A 21,225-nucleotide genomic window follows, 5' to 3' on the forward strand; every position below is an offset into this window, starting at 1 on the left:
AGATTTTTTTTTCTGTTTTTGAAATACTTAATACATTCATACAAACAGTATACTACATGTATATCAAAGGGGTTTCAGTTAGATGTAGTTGCCACCAAATTTGATTTAGCTCTCTTATCAAAAGCCCAAAACACATATAAAGCCACTGCCTTGGCTAGCGATTTTGGTATGACAAATGAAAATAATTCAGATACATACAATGTACATCACACTTACAGCACAAGTGATGACCGAGTAGCTGCTACTAAGTCAAGTGACGTATGTGTATGTGAAATAGCTTTATTTAAAGTCCGCTTCCACCGTTGTGATATCACAGACAAACGAGTGACCTGTAATGACTTAGCCTTTTTATATTTTAATAATTAATTAATCACACATTATGCAAGAGCTAAATCTTTCTATTGCAGGTCTTTCTTTAGGCCTGAAATGTTATCTAAATTATTGATTAGACATTAACTGATCCAGACCATATCCAACTCTGTATGTTATCACTATCAACTCTAGATGGCATCGCTAGGCTGCGAACTTTAGTGGATTATGAGCTGATTTATTGCATAACTTTCCTTCACGATTTAACGATTAAACGATTAAATGGATAATCAAGACTATGCTGTTTATCTTACTGACTTTAGTAATGATGATCAAGGCTAGGCGGAAATTTCAATTGCTTACTTCTCAGTTCATAGTGGATCAATTTGAATGAAATTTTCAGCAAATTGCCTTTACATTATGTAGTTTTTAACTATTATAGTGAGAACTGCCAACTCGTTATCGAATCTCCCATAATGTATCTTTAATGGATAAGCTCAAGTGTTGATGATTTGTACTTGATAAAGTCTGTGAGAGGTTCCCTGTGTGTCTAGGCTTGGCTATGGTCCAGACGGCGTTATTGAATTTTTAAAAAATGATCTACTTTTAACAAAATCCTGAAAATATTTTGTGTTTTATGTTTTTCAGGTTTTATTGGGATTTAGTAATGTTGGTGCTTCTAATTGGCAATTTAATTATTTTACCTGTAGCCATTAGTTTTTTTAACGATGATCTCAGTACACATTGGATCGTGTTTAATTGTATATCAGACACAGTTTTCTTCTTGGATATAATTATCAACTTTAGAACAGGTGAGATAACACTTATTTATATTGTCAGGGTCGGGGTCGGGGAATGGTTAAACGTGGGTACTTTAGATCAATTGAACGAGAAAGAGAAATGGGGTTTAACATCCACTCGACACAAACTAGGTCATTTCAGGACTAACATATGGTTTAATTTTATTTCAATAATTCGTTTGCACATAGGGGACTTTAGCAGTGGGAGGAAACCAGAGGACATGGAGAAAACCCACAAGGGTTGGATAGGCGACCCCTACTCCTTGTCACATACACCTGGGGAATCTTATGATGCAATGAGCACACGCTAACCATTCATTTATTTTTGGCTTCTGAAATCTAAGTTAATATATCACTTGTATAGATGTCATACACTAGATGAGTAAGAAATAAGCAAAACAATATTGAACATGTAGACTAGCGAACCACCTGGAGGGGGTTGGATGGCCGAATTGTTAGCATGTGCACACTGAATCATAAGGTCTGTCATTGAGCCAAATGGCGTGGTTCGATTCCCTGGTTGTACGTGACAAGGAGTAGGGTCGTCTGTCTAACCCCTTGGGTATTCTCCCACTGCTGAAGTCCCCTATGGGCAAGCGAATTATTGAAATGAGATTGAACCATATGTTAGTCCCAAAATGACCTAGTTTGTATCGAAGGACATTAAACCCCATTTCTCTATCTAACTTTTTATCTTTTTTCTTTTGTTTTGACAATCCATAAAACAAATTAACAAAAATGTTTTGTCTCTCTTCTTTCAGGTGTGATATTGAACGATTTTGCAGATGAAATTATTCTGGATCCAAAATTAATCGCCAAGCATTATATGAGGACTTGGTTTTTTCTCGATCTATTAAGTTCTATTCCGATGGATTATATATTTTTAATGTGGGATTCGGAGGCTGATTTTAATCAGTTGTTTCATGCAGGTACGGGTGTGGGGGTGAGGAGAAGTTCCACTAAACCGTACTGGCAAGGTGATCATTCTAAACTTGTTAACTCGCTAATTACACAAACAAATATTACTTTGTTGGTGGGGGGACAAATTCAAACTTAATATTTTGGGGGGGTTTTAACTTAAAAGTATTTATTTTATTTTTTAACTTAAAAGTATTTTTTTTATTTTTTAACTTAAAAGTATTTTTTTTATTTTTTAACTTAAAAGTATTTATTTTGTGGTGGGATAATTTAAAAATTATGATTTATTTTGCTTGAAATAATTTATTTGGTGGTGGGGCGACTTCACGACTTAAAATTATTTATTTGGTGGTGGGACGACTTAAAATTATTTATTTAGTTGTGGTACGACTTAAAACTTATGATTTTTTTAACTTAAAAATATTCATTAGGTGTTAGGACAACTTACAACTTATGATTTTTTAAACTTTAAAGTATTCAATTGATGTTGGACAACTTACAAATTTTATGACCACAAATAAACAAACAAATATTTATTTGATGGTGGAACACAACTTAAAACCTTTTGGGGTTTGCATTAACCAATGATAACAAGTCCAAAAGAATCTGACAAAAACAAACCAAGGATTAATTTGGGGATGAAACATCTAAGAACCTTTTTTTCTTAAAATCTAAAAGTTTGGTGGCCACAAATGATTTGGTGACATGACAACCTTAAAAATATTTTGATTTAAAAGTTTGATGAGCACAGATGCAATTACCCTGACCCCTCCCAAACTAAGTAGTAATTTGTTGATGTTTTCACTCACGATACGGTTCCTCACATCATGGCCCACGCCTTGTTACCGTTGGTAACAGTCAGGCTATTATATATTGTATTAAACACTTTACTAAACTCGAAGGGGGATGTCTTAGTCGAGACGTCATGGCACTAGACTTGAAGAACCATCATGAATTTTCTAGCCCAGTCCTAACTTATCTAAGGGTGTTGCCTTTGGGACTAAAAAGGACAGTGTGTCTAGTCATTCGGGAAGGATGAAAAACTAGTGTAAAAGAACCTTTGACAGTTAGAAATTCCAAAAGACTAAGCAAGATCGCTGCTGTCTGGGCAAAATTCCCCAACTTTGCATCGCACACATAAAAATAGAAATAAATTGTTAGAAAGTTTCATTAACGTGAGTATTCTTGACCTTTGTATACATACGCCATATTTCATAGTTTTTATTCAAATCAAAGTTAAAAAGTTGGATGACCACAAATATAGGTACCATCTTTGAATATCTTTATTTCATTGATATGCACCCAGTAGTTTTGGTGACTATATGTTTTGAAGACGACTAAAACATAAAAAATATAAATACCAACATAAATTTATAAAAAAAGAAGAGAGTTGGGTGGTCGAATGGTTAGCGTGTGCGCGTTGTATCGTAAGGTCTGTCATTAAGACAACTGGTGTGGTTTCAATTACTTGGTTGTACGTGACAAGGATTAGGGTCATCTGTCCAACCTCGTGGGTTTTCTCCAAGTTCTCCAGTTTCCTCCCACTGCTAAAGACCCGTACGCACAAGCGAATTATTGAAATAAAATTAAACCCTATATTAGTCCGGAATGTACCTGGTTTGTGTCGAATGGACGTTAAACCCCATTTCTCTTTCTCTCTCACAGTTGTCTTTTGAGTTTCTGGTGCTCTTAGTTCAGCGAGCAAAATGTTAAACTTCCTCTGTCAAATACACAACAAGGTAAAAGTAGGCTGTAGCGCTGATGTCAGCTAGGGCAAGATTTCCCTCATAGTCTCCAACAGACCAGTTGGTGCAAAAAAGTGGGATGTATTACACAAGCAGGCATATAGAGTATAAATATAGTCTTTATATGTATATTATACATAACGAAAATAAAATGTGAGATATACCTTTATCACCCAATAATACATTCTACAGTAGATATTGCTTGTATGATAAAATTCATAATCTTTTAAATCAATTTGATTCGTCAATTAAAAAGGAACTACTTTGTTTTTATTTTCAAAGAACAATTCATTTTTTATTAAAAGAAACTTCTTTTTTTATTAAAAATGAATTATTTTTATTTAATTGACCTTGATGGAAACACTGGTTCAATATAAAGAACTTTGCAATGGTTGAATTACTGTCAAAAAATGATGTATCACTATGCCGTAATATAATCAGGTTCAGTAAAAGTGAAATCTTTAGCAAAGAATTATATTTATTTATTTGAGCATGTAAGAAAGGATTGGGTGATAAATAAAATCTCCTGCTTGTCTTTTTTGATATCAAAAAACAACACTCGTTGATGAAGTAAAAAAAAACAACTCAGCAATGCTTCACTTTTTTTAAAATTTATCGATTTGTTTTGGTATTTTTTAATATCAAAAATGACGAGTAGGAATTCTCTATATCTGGAATAAAGTTAAATACATCAAATCTGATCCAATCAGCACTTTTATTTTTCAATGAAGACTTTTTTCTAACTTCCTGGTTCAAGGGTTGAGAAAGTACATATAGGGTATATCTGTTGTCGTAAGTTTAGATCATAGAAGCATGAATGCCGTGCTATGATTGAAATTTGACATTTTACATAAAAGTTGTCTTGATAAGAAAGCCCCCCCCCCCCCTCACCCGTCAAACCTAAACGTAACACCTGTCATTAAGATAAAAGAACATGTCTTGTAGACAGAATTGCTGTCAAAGGTGCCATTTGTACTCTCCTAACAACTCCATTAAATTTATAATAAATATAAAACAGTTCAGATATTATAAACATTCTTATTATAGAGTTTCAGAGAGATAGAGAGAGAGAAATGGGGTTTAACGTCCACTCTCGACACAAACTAGGTCATTTTGGGAATAACATATGGTTTAATTTTATTTCAATAATTCCCTTGTTCGTAGAGGTCTTTAGCAGTGGGAGGAAACGGCCTAGAGAAAACCCACGAGTTTGGACAGGCGACCCTACTCCTTGTCACATAAAACCTGTAATTCGAAACCACGCCAGTTGACTCAATGACAAACCTTATGATACAGCGTGCATGTGCTAACCATTCAGCCATCCCAGCCTCCCCACAGCCCCTTATAGACTTTCAGTACTTACAAGTTAACCCAAAATCAAAAATCCAGAGATTCTCTTGACTAGGATTTCAACCCTGTGGCCCCAAAACACAATCATAGCTATTTTTCAATCTATTAAACTGGAATTCTATTAAGAGATAATTTTTATTTTGTTTTTTTATTGGGGGTTGTCATGTTTTTATTTATGAAATATTTATTTGTTTTTGCATACTCTAATTTTTATACACCCACATTTAAATATGGTCGTATATGTTGTCGTCCCCCCCACCTGTCCGTACGCGTCCGCTTTCCTCACTTCCTGGTGAACACTCGTAAGGTGAAAGCTCTTATTCTGTTGACTTGAGATTTATGCACCATAATAAAATTCACAAGTCAAAGAATCCTATTGATTTATATCAGTTATCCATACTTCCTATTTTCTCCTTTGATTAATTTAACAAATCTTGTGGAAGTTCTAGGTTCAAAAATTAATCATTCAATTGACTTGAAGATACATGTGCACGAGTCTTAAGATACGTAACGATTTTCAATAATTTACTATAACTGCAACAGCTAAAGGTATCTTGTGATTACCAGTTCATGTTTTGTATAGTAATTGTTGACACACGAAGGAACCAGAAATCAATAAAAAAAATTAATTTTCTGATAATTACAGATTGGATTGTAGATCGGGTTTTAGTGTCTTGTAAATGCGCCCGTTAGCAACAAAATGTTAATTATGCAACCGACATCCTCTGTGGACTGCTAGGATGACTTAGCCACTGTGGGTGTATGTTTCATTGCCTAGCAACCTATCTTTAAAATTATTCTCATATAATAGTCAACATGTGCTTCTGCTGCTTTTGTATTATCTCCTTCTTCTTTCATTCAATAATTGTAAGTGTGTTCTGTTCTTTCTAAGTCCTGTATTGATCTTGTTTTTCTATTTACTTGCCATTATTTTGGACAATGACCATGTATATTTAATTACAAAATCCAGAAACTGAAATATTTTAATTCCTAACACTCAGCCTCGAAATAACAGTCGCGAAACTAACACTGAGACTGAAATATTTTAATTCCTATCACTCAGCCTCGAAATAACAGACCCGAAACCAACACCGAAAAATTTTAATTTCCATTACCAGGCCTAGAAATAACAGTCCCAAACTAACACTGAAATATTTTAATTTCCATTACCAGGCCTTGAAATAACAGACCCAAAACCAATACTAAAATATTTTAATTTCCATTACCAGACCTAGAAATAGCATTTTTAGTTGAGTCTGAGAAAATGTCTGACACTAGTTAACTATGAACTGATATATTTAACCTTTGTGACGGACATGTATTAAAAATATCAACAAAAACAGACAAATCGGTGACGTACAGAATAACACGCTTCAGAAGTTTTGTACCAGAATTTTTCTGTGATATGGGCCTTGTCCCCACTCATGCCTGTTATCTCTTTATCCATCGTCACTTAAACTAATCGTATTTAGTCTCCCCTGGAACATTTACTAATATTAATTCAATACAATATACTAATTTCTACAACAAACAAACGGATGAAGCAAACTATAATTATTTAAAAGATTTATAGATTTCAGAAATCTGAAAATGCATCAGAAACGGTCAGCATTCACTACCCACAACTCCTTCATATGTAAATAACTTAATTTAATCAACCTGTCCATAATATCATATTATAATGTATTGGACGTTCAAATTTGTAATAAACAACAACAATACCCTTAACCCACACCCCATCTATACATTCATACACCTACCAACATACTAGTAAGTACATCCAGATCAAAGTCATTATTAGTAAGTACATTTAGAACACAGTCATTACTGTAGATATGGAACAAAGTCATTATTAATGAGTACATCTAGAACAAAGTCATTACTAGTGAGTACATCCAGATGAAAGTCATTACTAGTAAGTAAATACAGAGCAAAGTCATTACTAGTATGTAAATACAGAACAAAGTCATTACTAGTAAGTAAATGCAGAACAAAGTAATTACTAGTAAGAAAATACAGAACAAAGTCATTACTAGTAAGTAACTACAGAACAAAGTCATTACTAGTATGTAAATACAGAACAAAGTCATTACTAGTAAGTAAATGCAGAACAAAGTCATTTCTAGTAAGTAAATACAGAATAAAGTCATGACTAGTAAAAAAATACAGAAAAAAGTCATTACTAGTAAGTAAATCCAGAACAAAGTCATTACTAGTATGTAACTACAGAACAAAGTCATTACATGTAAATACAGAACAAAGTCATTACTAGTATGTAAATTTAGAAGAAATACATAAATAAACAAGTCGTACATTTCCTTTGTTTCATTGTAAAATGTCTGGTTCGTGCTAAAATACAAATAGCTTGGAAGTGAATGAATCCTGAGTCACAAAGTTTTCACAGTAGGCTATACACTTTTACTCCGATGAAAGACACATCTTCTTTTTAAGTGTTTAATAGACTTGGCATTAAATATTGTCTATCAAAGGAGTTTTCGTCCGGTACAAACCAACCAATCATATTCACAGCAGACCAAGATAAATTGGAGTAAGCAACCAGAAATTTAAAAAAATGTCTGGGATATATATTTATCACTTCAGATATATCAGATGTTAAACATTTTCATGTCAGTCTGTGATAATCATAGTAATGTTAGTATGTAGCAATGCATTATGTATGACAAATATACCAAGATAACAAAATCGTAATTATCACAGTTGAAAAACCGCCATTTTGATTTCCCGGACAAATGTGAATTAGTTCATTAACGGCATGTTTTTTAATTTTTATTTTATGTATTTTTACAGTTGAAAAACCGCCATTTTGATTTCCCGGACAAATGTGAATTAGTTTATTAACGGCATGTTTTTTAATTTTTATTTTGTGTATTTTTACTGTTTTTGCGTTGAACCCCATGCTTTTATTTACAGAAATACATTTAGAATTAGTTACTATAGAAATGTTACCATAGAAACACAAATTATATATGCACTGTTCGGAGTAGTGCTTTTAAAACACAAAGCTGAAAAATTTGTATTTCTCTTACAGTAATTATATCTCTATGGATATTTTATTTTAATCGATAAATATATATTTCTGAAATTTCTCGTACTTCTTTAAATATTGGACGAAGTAAAGCCTACATCCAACAAAAAAAAACAAAACCATATACTCAAAACATTAAAGATATTTTAGTTAAAGAGTTTAATAAAGAGTATGCCATTCTCGCATTAATAATTAAAAAATAGTTGATAGAAAAAGAAAATATTGAAAATTTCAGTCAAATTACTTTATTCTGAACGAAGTTGTCACTCTTGGAAGTTTGGACTAGAAATAGGCATCAACCGTCTCCACACCGTCTCAGAGAATTACCGATTGTTTGATTGACAGACGCTAAACTCCACCCACATATTCTTGATTATCAAGTAACATTCTAAATGGCACATACACTATGCAAGAGCTAAATCTGTCTATTACAGGTCTTTCTTTAGGCCTTAAATGTTATATAAATTATTAATTAGACATTAATTAACTTATCCAGACCATAATCAGCTCTCGATGCCATCTTATGTGTCAGATTTTCACTGGATTTGAATCCGATCTGCTGCTAAACACTCATTGATGATTTAATCAAAAAATGGATAATCGAGACTTTAGTAATTAATGATGGTCGAGGCTAGGCCTAAATTTCAATCGCTAATATCTCGGTTTAGAGTTAAGCATATTCCTTTTACATTATCTAGTTTTTAACTGTATCTTTAATCTTTTATAAAGCCCCCTTCATGCACATACACAATGTCAAAAGGTAATTGGCAAACAGTGAAATATAGCCTACCATTTTTGTCGTGAATTATGGGCAACAATATCTTCACACATGAATAGCATGACAAGTTGCAGTTAGATGGCCTGTAATGTTCGGATTTGTCAATTTTACTTATGAACAAGAATCAATTTTATTTATGAACAGGAATTTAATTTAATTATAGACAAGAATTTATATCAATTAAGAACAAGAATTTAATGGTTTCTGTCACGACAGTAAAAAAATAGCTTTAAGCTTAGACTGGCACAAAGTAATATATATTTGAACTTTGTGTAAACTGAAATGATGATGCAGCAATCTTTTGTTGAAAATATAATAAATATGATGATTCAGTAACCTTTTTTTTGAAAACAATATATTGAAATGAAATGAAGTAGGGTTTAATGTTCTACTTTTATGCATGAACCGGGCTAATGACAGTCATACACGATGCAGTGTGCTATTGATGGTCATACACTATGCAGTGTGCTAATGACAGTCATACACCATGCAGTTTGCGAATGATAGTCATACACCATGCAGTGTGCTAATGACAGTCATACACCATGCAGTGTGCTAATGACAGTCATACACCATGCAGTGTGCTAATGATAGTCATACACCATGCAGTGTGCTATGAGTACAATTCTGCCTAGTCAGCGGTGTTTCTGCTTAGAAGTTAAAATTCATTTAAAAATAATTTCACAATGTGGCATAAAATTTCTAAATAGAAGACATATTTAAGCCAGTGCTATACGATTATTTAGCACACATCAATATTATTTAGCATGCATAACAAATTAAATACAATGAACATGACAGTAACAAATTAAATTCAGCAACAATTTTTTTTGGTCTTCTATTTGTAAGGGTTATATTGAAATTGAACATAACATTAACAAATTAATGACTATGAACATGACATTAACAAAATAATGACTATGAACAAAACAGTAACAAATTAATGACTATGAACAAAACAGTAACAAAATAATGACTATGAACAAAACAGTAACAAAATAATGACTATGAAAACAACATTAACAACTTAATGACTATAAACACATGTACAATTTTAACAAATTAATGACTATGAACATAACAAAATAATGACTATGAAAATAATGGTTACAAATTAAATACTATGAGAATAATGGTAACAAATTAAAAATACTATGAGTATAACAGTAACAAATTAATACTAACATAAAAATAATAATTAATTGTTACAAACATTATGAATATGATGAACTTAACAGTTACGCATTAAATACAGTTAAAACAGTTACAAATTAAATACAAAAAAAATAACAGTTACAAATTCAATATTACTAACATCACAGTAACAAATTAACAGTTACCCTAAACTAACCAAAGAGATCTCCAAGGGCCTTAAATTTTAAAACTTTAACGTGTTTTCATTACTGTGAATTAGCAAGATATCTGTTTCAATTATCACAGTTTTTACATGAAATTTTAAGTGTTTTTACCCAAAAACTGTATATTTATTGTTAAGTTGCCTGTAACCTGACAGACAGGTAAGTTCTACAGTGAGTCAGTTACGTGGCTGGTCAGTCGAGACTTACAACCCTAATTCTAACTTTGGAATTCTCCTTACATCACAGAGGTCCTGTCCCTTTAAGTTTGCTAAATGAAGTGGGTCCTGCTCCCCTTAAGTTTCATAAATGAAATAGCTTCTGCTCCTTTTAGTTTCCTAAATCAAATGGGTCCTGTCCCTTTAAGTATTCTAAATCAATAGGTCCTGTCCATTTAATGGTCTCATCTTTTTATTTTATCTTGAATTTGCGCTTCTTGCTAAAACAAAAAGCTCTGCTGAGACCAAAATAATTTTAGTTTTAGTTCTCCAAGGGTTTTGATTAATAAATCGTCACTTGTGAACTATGTTTTCTTTAAAGTGTTAAAACTTTGAAACATTTGAACAAAAAGTATTTGAGAAGAATAACGAATTAGAAACCAAAATTTTAATATTCCAACCCGAAGAACAAAAACTCAAATTGAGGTGGTCTAAATGCAGGGGCGGATCCAGAGTGTTGGGGGGTTGGGGGGGCCAGCCCCACCACCCTTTGCTCAGCTACATAAAAAATTGTAAAACAACACTTTTTATGAGAAAAATGTCACGGTCGTGTGCTTTATCCTTTATCATCAGATGGTGGGATGCGATGGGCATTCAAAGCTCGAGATAATGTGATATAGACATATGTGATATTACAATTAATGCTTTGCATCAATGAAATTGAATCACAATGTCATCATATTAATTCATAATAAAAATAGACGTCAAACGGGGTGTTGGATTTCTATCTTTAAAAAGCTCATTGTGTACATATATGCAAAAATTACGATAGAGACCATGTATTTCTCAAAATATTTTCAAGCACGGAGGGGAGAGAACCACCCTGGACCCTCCCCCCCCCCCCTCCCAGCAAAGATAAGTTATCTCCGGTACCGGGCAAACCCCCTCCTGGATCCGTCCCCCAATTGTCTTTAGTAGCCTAATGCGATATTTTATTTTTGAATGTGCTGCTATTCAATGTTGAGCCTTGAACTAAAAATATTAGACTAACATAGACCTAGTTTTATAATTTTTGTTTCCGTTTCAAATTAAAACAACTTTTTATTTTCTTAAATAATCCTTTCAAGATTTCCTTGAAGGAAGTGACATATGGTTTCTGAATGATCGCCTTGTTGGTTTCATAATTTGTTCATTTATTTTTTGGTACTTTTTTTATTTTCTTAGAACAATATAAATGATTGTTCTTTGTTTTCGTTTTTATATCAATAATAACCTGTATATATATATATATATATATATATATGCTAATATTAAATCATATCCTGACCCAGTCAAGCTTTTATATATATATCCTGACCCAGTCAAGCTTCTATATTTTCTTTTAGCGAAGTTAGATTAAAAAATCGAAATAAATTAACATGTTTCTGCATGTTGTTTTTTTTAGTTATTTTACAATTCGGGTTTCATTTGCCGCTTCTTAACGATAGGGAATCATATATGCATGAGTAAGTCACCCTCGTGAAAAATTGAGGCCCTTATATTAACTAACCAATACAAATGGCAATTTATATGGCTTGTGTTCTTCAGTTCTTCTTTTACTTGTTTTCCGTTCTCTGTAAATCATGCTCTCAATCTTGTTTCTTCTGGTCCCGAATTCACAAAGCATTCTCAGACTTAAGTTAAGAATTTACTCAAAATTGTTCGCCTTATTTTAACTAAAATATATAACCCTTTATAAAACTTAATATAGCCCTTTATAAAACTTGTGTTGTTTTAATGTATCAAATACATCAATAAGAAACTATGTGCAAAGTTTTGTGTTTCTGGATCAAAGATATTTCTCATAAACAGTGATTGAAAGTTGAGTAAATTTTTAATTTTAAGTCTGAGAATGTTTTGTAAACTCAGGGCCTGTATATTCCATACTGTTTTTATGAACAGTGGGCGGGGTGGGGCATGCGTGCATTTTTGTTAGGGTTTTTTATTGACTAAGAATAGAATCGATCTTTTATTTTGAAAACCATATACAGTTGTCTATTGCGGGGGGTTGGATGCCTGAATGGTTAGCGTGCGCGCGCTGTATTATAAAGTCTGTCATTGAGTCGACTGGCGTGGTTTCGAATCCCTGGTTGTACGTGACAAGGAGTAGGGTCGCCTGTCCAACCTCGTGGGTTTTCTCCGGGTCCTCCGGTTTCCTCCCACTGTTAAAGACCCCTACGCGCAAGCGAATTATTGAAATAAAATTAAAACATATGTTAGTCCCGAAATGACCTAGTTTGTGTCGAGTGGCCGTTAAACCCCATTTCTCTCTCTCTCTCTCTCTCTCTCTCTCTCTCTCACAGTTGTCTTTTGAGTTTACGGTGCTCTTAGTTTAGCGAGTAAGGAAATGAAGACAGTCATACGCCATGCTGTGTGCTATGAAGGACATTTTCCCCGACCAGCAGCACTATGGCCTACTCTTATATCAAATTTCTGCTGCCAAGGGATCTTTTACGTGCTCGCTAATTGATACACAAGACCTCAGTTTTTCATCCCATCTGAACGACTGCACCACTGACTAGTGGAAACGATGCCAGAAAATCCAGATGACCTTTCTCGGACAACCCCGGGATCGAACATGAGGAACGGGCTGACAAGTACCAACGAACACAAGGTTCGTACATGTTCACGTGCACGTAAAATTTCCCTGCAACTAAAAGTGACTGGAAAAACCCAGACGAAAATCTCAAGAAATCACAAACAGCCTAGACAACTGACAATATATGGTTTTCAAAATTAAGATTTAAATATCCAAATATGTTTTTAAAATGATTTTTTTTTTTTATTTACGGTTTTCACTAAATTTATTTCAACAGGAAGAGCCCTGCGTATGATACGACTGGTAAAACTTTTAAGTTTATTAAGATTGTTAAGATTATCCAGACTTGTGAGATATGTTCAACAGTGGGAAGAGGTAAGTCCTGTGTACATTTTGGCCTGCACAGAAAATATCCCTTGGCAGTTGGAATTCAATATAAGAGTAGACTGTAATGCTTTTGTCTGGACAAATTCCCCTCATAGCACATTTTTCGCCGTGGTTCCCCCTTGTCAGTGATGCAGGACCTGACAAGGACAGCTGTCTAGTCGTTCGGATGGGATGAAAAACCGAGGTCCCTCATAGCACAATGTATGGTGTATGCCCATCTTCATTAGCCCAGTTGGAACAGAACAGTAGGATTTTAAACCCAATTTCATTTGCATCATGTAAGAATTTGATAAAGAGCTGACCATTCTTGCTATAATAGTTCAAAACTAGATAATGAAAAATGAATATACTGAAAATTACTTTATTCTGAGCGAAGTTATAAATGTTTAAAGTTTTGACAAGAATAGTTTAGATTGTTGTTTGTATTTGTATGTGGTCCATGATAGCATAATGAGTTGGAAGACACAAGTCTTTTACGATATTCGGGGGTTGGATGACTGAATGGTTAGCGTGTGCGCACTGTATCACAAGATCTGTCATTGAGTCAAATGGCATGGTTTTGATTCCCCAGTTGTACGTGACAAGGAGTATGGTCACTCGTGGGTTTTCTCCAGGTCCTCCGGTTTTCTCTCACTTCTAAAGATGCACAAGCGAATTATTGAAATAAAATTGAACCATATGATTTGCGACTTCCTACTCATTTTGTTGTCATTGGTCACATGTTGTGTTAGGTGGAAACTCGTTGAAACCACTCCCATGCCACAAAAAAAACCCCACAAAGGCCTGGAATCTAGTCGATGTCTGCCTGCATCTGATACTATAACACACGAATCCATGAATTTGATAATATTTTTTTCTGTATTCTAGTTTTTAGCAATAGCCGGTAAATTTATGAGAATCTTTAACTTAATATGTCTGATGTTTCTACTGGGACATTGGAATGGTTGTCTTCAATTCCTGATACCGATGCTACAAGACTTTCCTAAGGATTGTTGGGTTTCTATCGAAGAATTACAGGCAAGTGTCATCATAATTTGACTTCCTGACTTCCATCTTTCTTTGTCTGTGTCTATCTTTAATTTCAGTTTTATAACTTCCTTATTCTCTTACCAGGTTGGTTGGCCCTTGATACGTTTATAACATCATTAGTTACTAAGTCAGCCTTACCAGCTTGGTTGGCCCTTGATACGTTTATAACATCATTAGTTAGTTAGTCAGCCTTTCCAGCTTGGTTGGCCCTTGATACGTTTATAACATCATTAGTCACTTAGTCAGCCTTACCAGCTTAGTTGGCCCTTGATACGTTTATAACATCATTAGTTACTTAGTCAGCCTTACCAGCTGGGTTGCCCCTTGATACGGTTATAACATCATTAGTTACTAAGTCAGCCTTACTAGATTGGTTGCCCCTTGATACGTTTATAGCATCATTAGTTACTCAGTCAGCCTTACCAGATTGGTTGGCCCTTGATACGGTTATAACATCATTAGTTACTTAGTCAGCCTTACTAGATTGGTTGCCCTTTGATACGTTCATAACATCATTAGTTACTTAGTCAGCCTTACTAGATTGGTTGCCCTTTGATATGTTCATAACATCATTAGTTACTTAGTCAGCCTTACCAGCTTGGTTTCCCTGGTTTATAATTCCCTTGTTCACTAAGTCAGCCTTGACAATGGTGCTGGACAGGAGACCTAGCATGGAATGTCTTATCATTTGGATGGTATGAAAAATCAGGGCCCTGGGGTATGCATTGACCGAGAAAGTTACTCAGGAATTATTCAACCTGGTTTCTCCCTGGCAAGTAAAAGTGTCTAGTTATTTGGATGAGATGAAAATTAGAGGTTCCATGACAGCATGGTAAAAACCCCTGACAGCTAGAAACTGAAATAAAAGTAGGCTGTAGTTCCCCCGCTGTAGTTCTGCCCACTGGCGTGCCATGCATGGAACTGTGGGTAAACCACTAGAAAAATCACTACTGATTGATTAATCAATGTCTGACGTCAAAGGGTCAAAAGCCGCTCGTACAACCCCTGATGCGACCTTCCAGTACAACTGGTCAGATCTTCATGTAGTAGAGGCCATTGAAAGTATAAAAAAACGAAACAAAATATTATTCAGATGGGATGAAAAACAGGTCCCACATTAATGTTGGTGCACATAATAAAATTACCCTTGACAGTTGAAACTTGATTAAGAGTAGGGAGAATTTCCAGTGTGATTTCATTTCATTTCTTTTTTTTTTGTTTTTTGTGTATTTATGATGTTTATGGCATCTTCCATTCTAAGATATTAAACAAAGTTGCTTGTAGTTTATTTTTATAAATGAAGATTTTCTGTTTTTATATTCCAAGTCTTTTCTTCCTTGCCTGCTTTTTCTATCCTTGACATTAAAATTGTTTTCATGTTGGAGTATGATTTTGTCTCAATTTAAAAGCAAAATACCTCAAAATTTTCTATTTATTTTCTTTTCTGTTTTAACTTTTTTTTTTACGATTGACTTGTTATTGTCATGATACTGATTTCTTCAAACTATTTTGCTATCAATGTTTGCGTATTCTAGAGTCATGCCATGATGCCAATTATTTCCGAGTTTTGTTTTTTTGTTGTTCTGAAGATCAAATAATAAGAACGGTATCACAGCTCCTGTGGAATTATGCTTTTAAAATTATTTTCGTAGAATTTTAGAAAAAAATCATGAAAAGATAATTTCACATTATTGTGTGTTTGATGTCTTTGATTCATAATTCCCCGTAGAATTAGAATTTTGTTTGGCTCCATAATCTGGTTGCCATGACAATACAAATTCTGTGATACCGTTATTTAAAAAAAAAGTTTTAAAATGCATGTTTTGTGGAATTTTAAAGATTTTATTGGAAATTCTGATAACGGTATCACATGTTCTGTTGTCTAGGCGCCAGTTTATGGTCCAGAAAAAGGAAGAACTTATAAACACAAGAATTTGAAGGTAAATCATCCACATTTTGATTTAAAAATTAACTTACCGTACCGCAGTAGACCATGAAGCGAAGTGTTTGATAAAATATGCTCAAGTACAGAGAGAGAGAGAGAGAAATGGAGTTTAACATCCACTCGACACAAACTAGGTCATTTTGGGACTAACATATGGTTCAATTTTATTTCAATAACTCGCTTGGGTGTAGGTAGGTGTCTGTGGCATTGGGAGGAAACCGGAGGACCCAGAGAAAACCCACGAGGTTGGACAGGCGACCCTACTCCTTGTCACATACAACCGGGAAAGTACCGAGGTACAGTACATGACACGATATTATTATTATTATTATTATTCATCTTCTATAGCGCTTCATTATATTCAGTGATATTTCTAAGCGCTTAACAAATGTCGCATCACAGTTTGTAATAATATTTAAACAAGTGTGTTTAAAACTCTGATTTAAATTTAACAAAAGTTGAACTTTCTCTAATTGTTCTTGGTAGCTTATTCCACATATGGGCACCATTTATAGGAAAATATAATTTTCCTCGAAGTCTCTTGTAAGCAGGCACAGATAATAAAGTAGTATCTGTGGACAATTGAAGATTTGGTCTTTCCTGTTCGTAGAATATAAAGAATTGTTTCATGTAGGAGGGAGCAGTATCCGTAGGAGGGAGCAGTATCTGTAGGAGGGAGCAGTATCGGAAAACAAGCTTTATACACATTTGATAGCACTTTAATATGGAAGACCAAATGGGACAATATTCATGATTCTTGTTTCTACATTCCAGTTTGAACATTTTAGACACGAACGCAACATTCTAAACTAATGATTCTTGTTTCTACATTCGTATGTCAACATTTCATGCACAAAATCAACATTTTAAACAAAAAATTGACTTTATGTTTCATTTTTGGCGTTTTATTGGTAACTTTTATATATCATTAAATATTAAAATAAAAAAATAATTTCTTAATTTTACACGACAAACAAATCAATTCATTGGTTTCTGAAAGTATCTAAAAAAAAAATCTGGAATTTCAACTCTTATGAAAATATTTTCTACGTTTCAAAAAGTCTTGAAGTTAAAATCTTGAAATGAAAATGTCCAGAAAAATATAATGAATTATCAACATTATTACACCAGAGGGCGTTAGCGTATGTGTACATTTCATGCACAAAATCAACATAGAATTGTTAGCCTGTGGGATGAGAGGCATTGTCTTGTTCATGATGAAACTCAGATTTCATGCTTTACATGATGGTGAAATTTCGGTGTTTACCTTTGGTGAAAAGTTGAAACTGTTTACCGGTAGTTTTGATCTTGGTAATATAATCAGGAATTCTGTCTTCTCATCATTCAGCATTAATTTGTTTTGATTCATCCTTGTCCGAATATCACGGATACAGGATTCTAGCTTCTTTAGGTTACCATGTATTGACATCTAGTCTAAAGGAATAAATGTGTTATAAAATTGCGTATCATCGGCAAAACCATTATAGCTGATACCACATCTATAATAATTTTACCAAGCAGAAGTACATACAGTAAGAAAAGAAGTGGGGCTAGTACCAATCCATGTGGGACTCCAATGGACAGCGGTTTAGATATAGAGTTGCTGCTATGAATATGGACATATTGGCTTCTGTCAGTTAGATAAGACTTCAACCAATCCAGCACTGATCCTTTGATTTCACAGAATAATCTATGGAGGATGCTGAAAGTTGCAAAATGTTCCATTCATTCTACATTGGTAAATACTGAACAGAACTGAACCACTTATGGACTGTTATTTCTTGAAAAGATTCAACTTTCACACTTAATCATGAACATTTTAATTTAAAGATCAACTTTTGAGTTTTCCTCAGCAGACCGAGAGAGAGAGAGATGAGTTTAAGAGAGAGAGAGAGAGGGTTTAAGAGAGGGGTGGGTGGGGTTAAGAGAGAGAGAGAGAGAGAGAGAGAGAGAGAGAGAGAGAGAGGAGATGGTGTTTAAGGTCCACTGACACAAACTAGGTCATTTCGGCACAAACATATGGTTCCATTTTATTTCAATAATTCACTTGCGCGTATGGGTCTTTAGTAGTGGAAGGAAACCAAAGGATCCAGGTGACCCTATTCCTTGTCACATACAACCAGGGAATCGAAAGCACACCAGTTGACTCAATAACAGATCTTATGATACAACGCACACACGCTAACCATTCGGCCATCCAACCCCCCAAGCAGACCGTGATGTGAAGTGGTTTTTGTAATATTGGTCGAGTGAGATACACCGATGTTCAACCCATATTTACAGGAATTTGATAATTGTACCCATTTGAACCAATATTTATTTTCTGTAGATGTCAATTTATGTCATAGATATTGCAATTCGATTGGGGACTTCTGAAGTATTTCGCCGAAAATAACTGATTTGGATAAGAGTAAAACCAGTTAATATACACTCATATTACATTATTATTTGCGTTGCGACCCATTTGTGTCAATTACTAGGTCCCAAATATTAGCGATTTACCTCCTTTAAATCAATTATTTAACATTTAATTATGAAAACCAACCGAAATAGAACAGAAGATGATCTTCAAGTTTCAATTCAAACAGATTAAAATGAGGCCAATCAAAATTTTTACTCAATACATTCTAGATGGTATTGGTTTGTTTATAATGTCTGCAGAGAATTCCAAAGGTTGTCAAATTTTCAATTCCTCATATCTTTATAAACACTTAAAGATACTTTCCCCGCATACAAAATGTGTGAATTGATGATATATTTGGACTAAAAATTTGTTTCAAATCCCTCCCAAAACTTTGTATTCTCTGGGAGATTACTATAGCTATAAATAAACTGTTGTTAGACGCCATGTATGTCACCTTAATTCATTGTGGGGAGGGTCCATTTTTCAGAATGTATTTGTCATTACTTACTGTCCATTTGCCATACATGTTGTGGCCTAAGTAAATTCTTAATTATTTTTTGTCAACTTCCTTTTCCGCCGTTCAGTTGCAGAGTCTTTTGTGCGTTGACACCCCTCAATGTTCCCAAAACCGCCTAACCATTGGATCAAGCTAGCACACAATAAACTGACAGACAACAGTTGGGATGCCAGTTAGTGATACCCTGACATTTCAGTCAAATTGCTCCACTCTGAACCGAGATATCAGCATTTGAATTTTAGACCTAGCCTCGGTCATCATTACCAAAGTCGGTACAATAAAAAACATAGTCTTGATTATCCATTTTGGGATTAAATCATCAATGAGCGTTGAGCAGCAAATTGGATTTAAATCCAGTAAAAATCGGACACATAAGATGGCATCGAGAGTTGATTATGGTCTTGTCATGTTAATAAACGTCTAATTAATAGTTTTTAAAATACAGATGTGACGTCACGCTTTGATGTTCGCATACCATTATTTCAAATAATTGTACGAGCAACTTGCCAATCGTACATTATTTATACTAGTGAAGTATTGGACTCGTGTGACATATTTCACTGTAAAAGCACGTGCGGATTGTCTTTATTTAAGTCATTTAATGGTCTCGAGCTTAAGACATTGCGTAATATAATGTAAAAACACTCGGGCCTACGGTCCTATTGTTGTTACAATATATTACTTAATGTCTCGCTCTCAACCATTAAACAATACATATACCATTTCAGGCCTAAATAAAGACCTGCAATAGGCAGATTTAGCTCTTGCATAATGTATGTTTAATTTTTTTCAGGATGCACATTGGGCTGAACAGTATACCTGGTCTTTATTTAAGGCTCTATCACATATGCTATGCATTGGTTACGGTCGTTTTCCACCTCAGAATATGTCTGATACGTGGTTGACCATATTAAGTATGTTGAGTGGGGCTACCTGCTATGCCTTATTTTTGGCTCACACAACAACTCTCATACAATCGTTTGATACGTCTAGAAGAATGTATAATGAAAAGGTACGTATAACTTCGTTCGACTGCTGATCTGCCATTTGTAAGAGAAAGAGGGAAATGGGGTTTAAAGTCGACTCAACACAAATTGAGTCATTTCAATTTTATTTCAGTAATTGGCTTGTGCGTAGAGGTCTTGACTTAGTTCAGAACTGTGCCTCAGTGATCACTGATCCGCCATTTATAAGAGAAAGGGAGAAATGAGGTTTAAAGTCCACACAACACAAATTGGGTCATTTCGGGACTAAAGTATGGTTCAATTTTATTTCAATAATTTGCTTGTGCGTAGGGGGCTTTAGACATGTAACGAACCCAGAGAAAATTCACGAGATTTGACAAGCTACCTTACTCCTTGTAATGTACAAGTGGGGATTCGAAACCACATCACTTGACTCGATGACTTACCTTATGATCGAACGTCCACTCGTTAAACAATTTGCCCCTTTCATTTAATTTGTTTATGTTGACAGTTCAAACAAGTGGAAGAATATATGGTATACAGAAAATTACCGAGAAATTTACGACAGCGTATAACAGATTATTACGAACACAGATATCAGGGCAAGATGTTCGATGAAGAAACAATACATAGAGAACTTAACGAATGTTTGAGACAGGTGAGTTGTTAAAGTAAAATAATCTTCTTAAGTATACTTTATTTACATTGAGTAAAAACATGATGGAGACAAACCATGTGACACACATAAAGATACAACAAAGGCTGCAGCGTCTACCGCCGTGCACGTGCATATCGAGACCCATCTCATCGGTATGCATGTCCAGTGATACATACCCAGAGAGGGTTAACTAGCAGACGATAAAAGTCAACATTAGTTTAATATTTAAATATGATCTGAATACAGATAGTAGGAAATGTATAAAATGAAATCGATTGGCACC

At 34.3% G+C, this 21,225-nt stretch overlaps 1 protein-coding gene across 1 annotated transcript in view; it reads left to right on the forward strand.

The window, feature by feature from the left end:
- Nucleotides 1-21,225, forward strand: part of LOC126818148 (uncharacterized) — a 99,758-nt gene that overhangs the window by 64,328 nt on the left and 14,205 nt on the right. Inside the window, exons 2-8 of the mRNA XM_050545365.2 lie at nucleotides 958-1,121; nucleotides 1,871-2,086; nucleotides 13,315-13,412; nucleotides 14,292-14,441; nucleotides 16,340-16,393; nucleotides 20,113-20,331; nucleotides 20,796-20,942. Of these exons, the coding sequence (XP_050401322.2) occupies nucleotides 958-1,121; nucleotides 1,871-2,086; nucleotides 13,315-13,412; nucleotides 14,292-14,441; nucleotides 16,340-16,393; nucleotides 20,113-20,331; nucleotides 20,796-20,942 (1,048 nt within the window). The remainder of the gene's footprint in view (nucleotides 1-957; nucleotides 1,122-1,870; nucleotides 2,087-13,314; nucleotides 13,413-14,291; nucleotides 14,442-16,339; nucleotides 16,394-20,112; nucleotides 20,332-20,795; nucleotides 20,943-21,225) is intronic.

The sequence above is a fragment of the Patella vulgata genome, chromosome 4 (genome assembly GCF_932274485.2).
Source record: "Patella vulgata chromosome 4, xgPatVulg1.2, whole genome shotgun sequence".
NCBI lineage: Eukaryota > Metazoa > Mollusca > Gastropoda > Patellidae > Patella > Patella vulgata.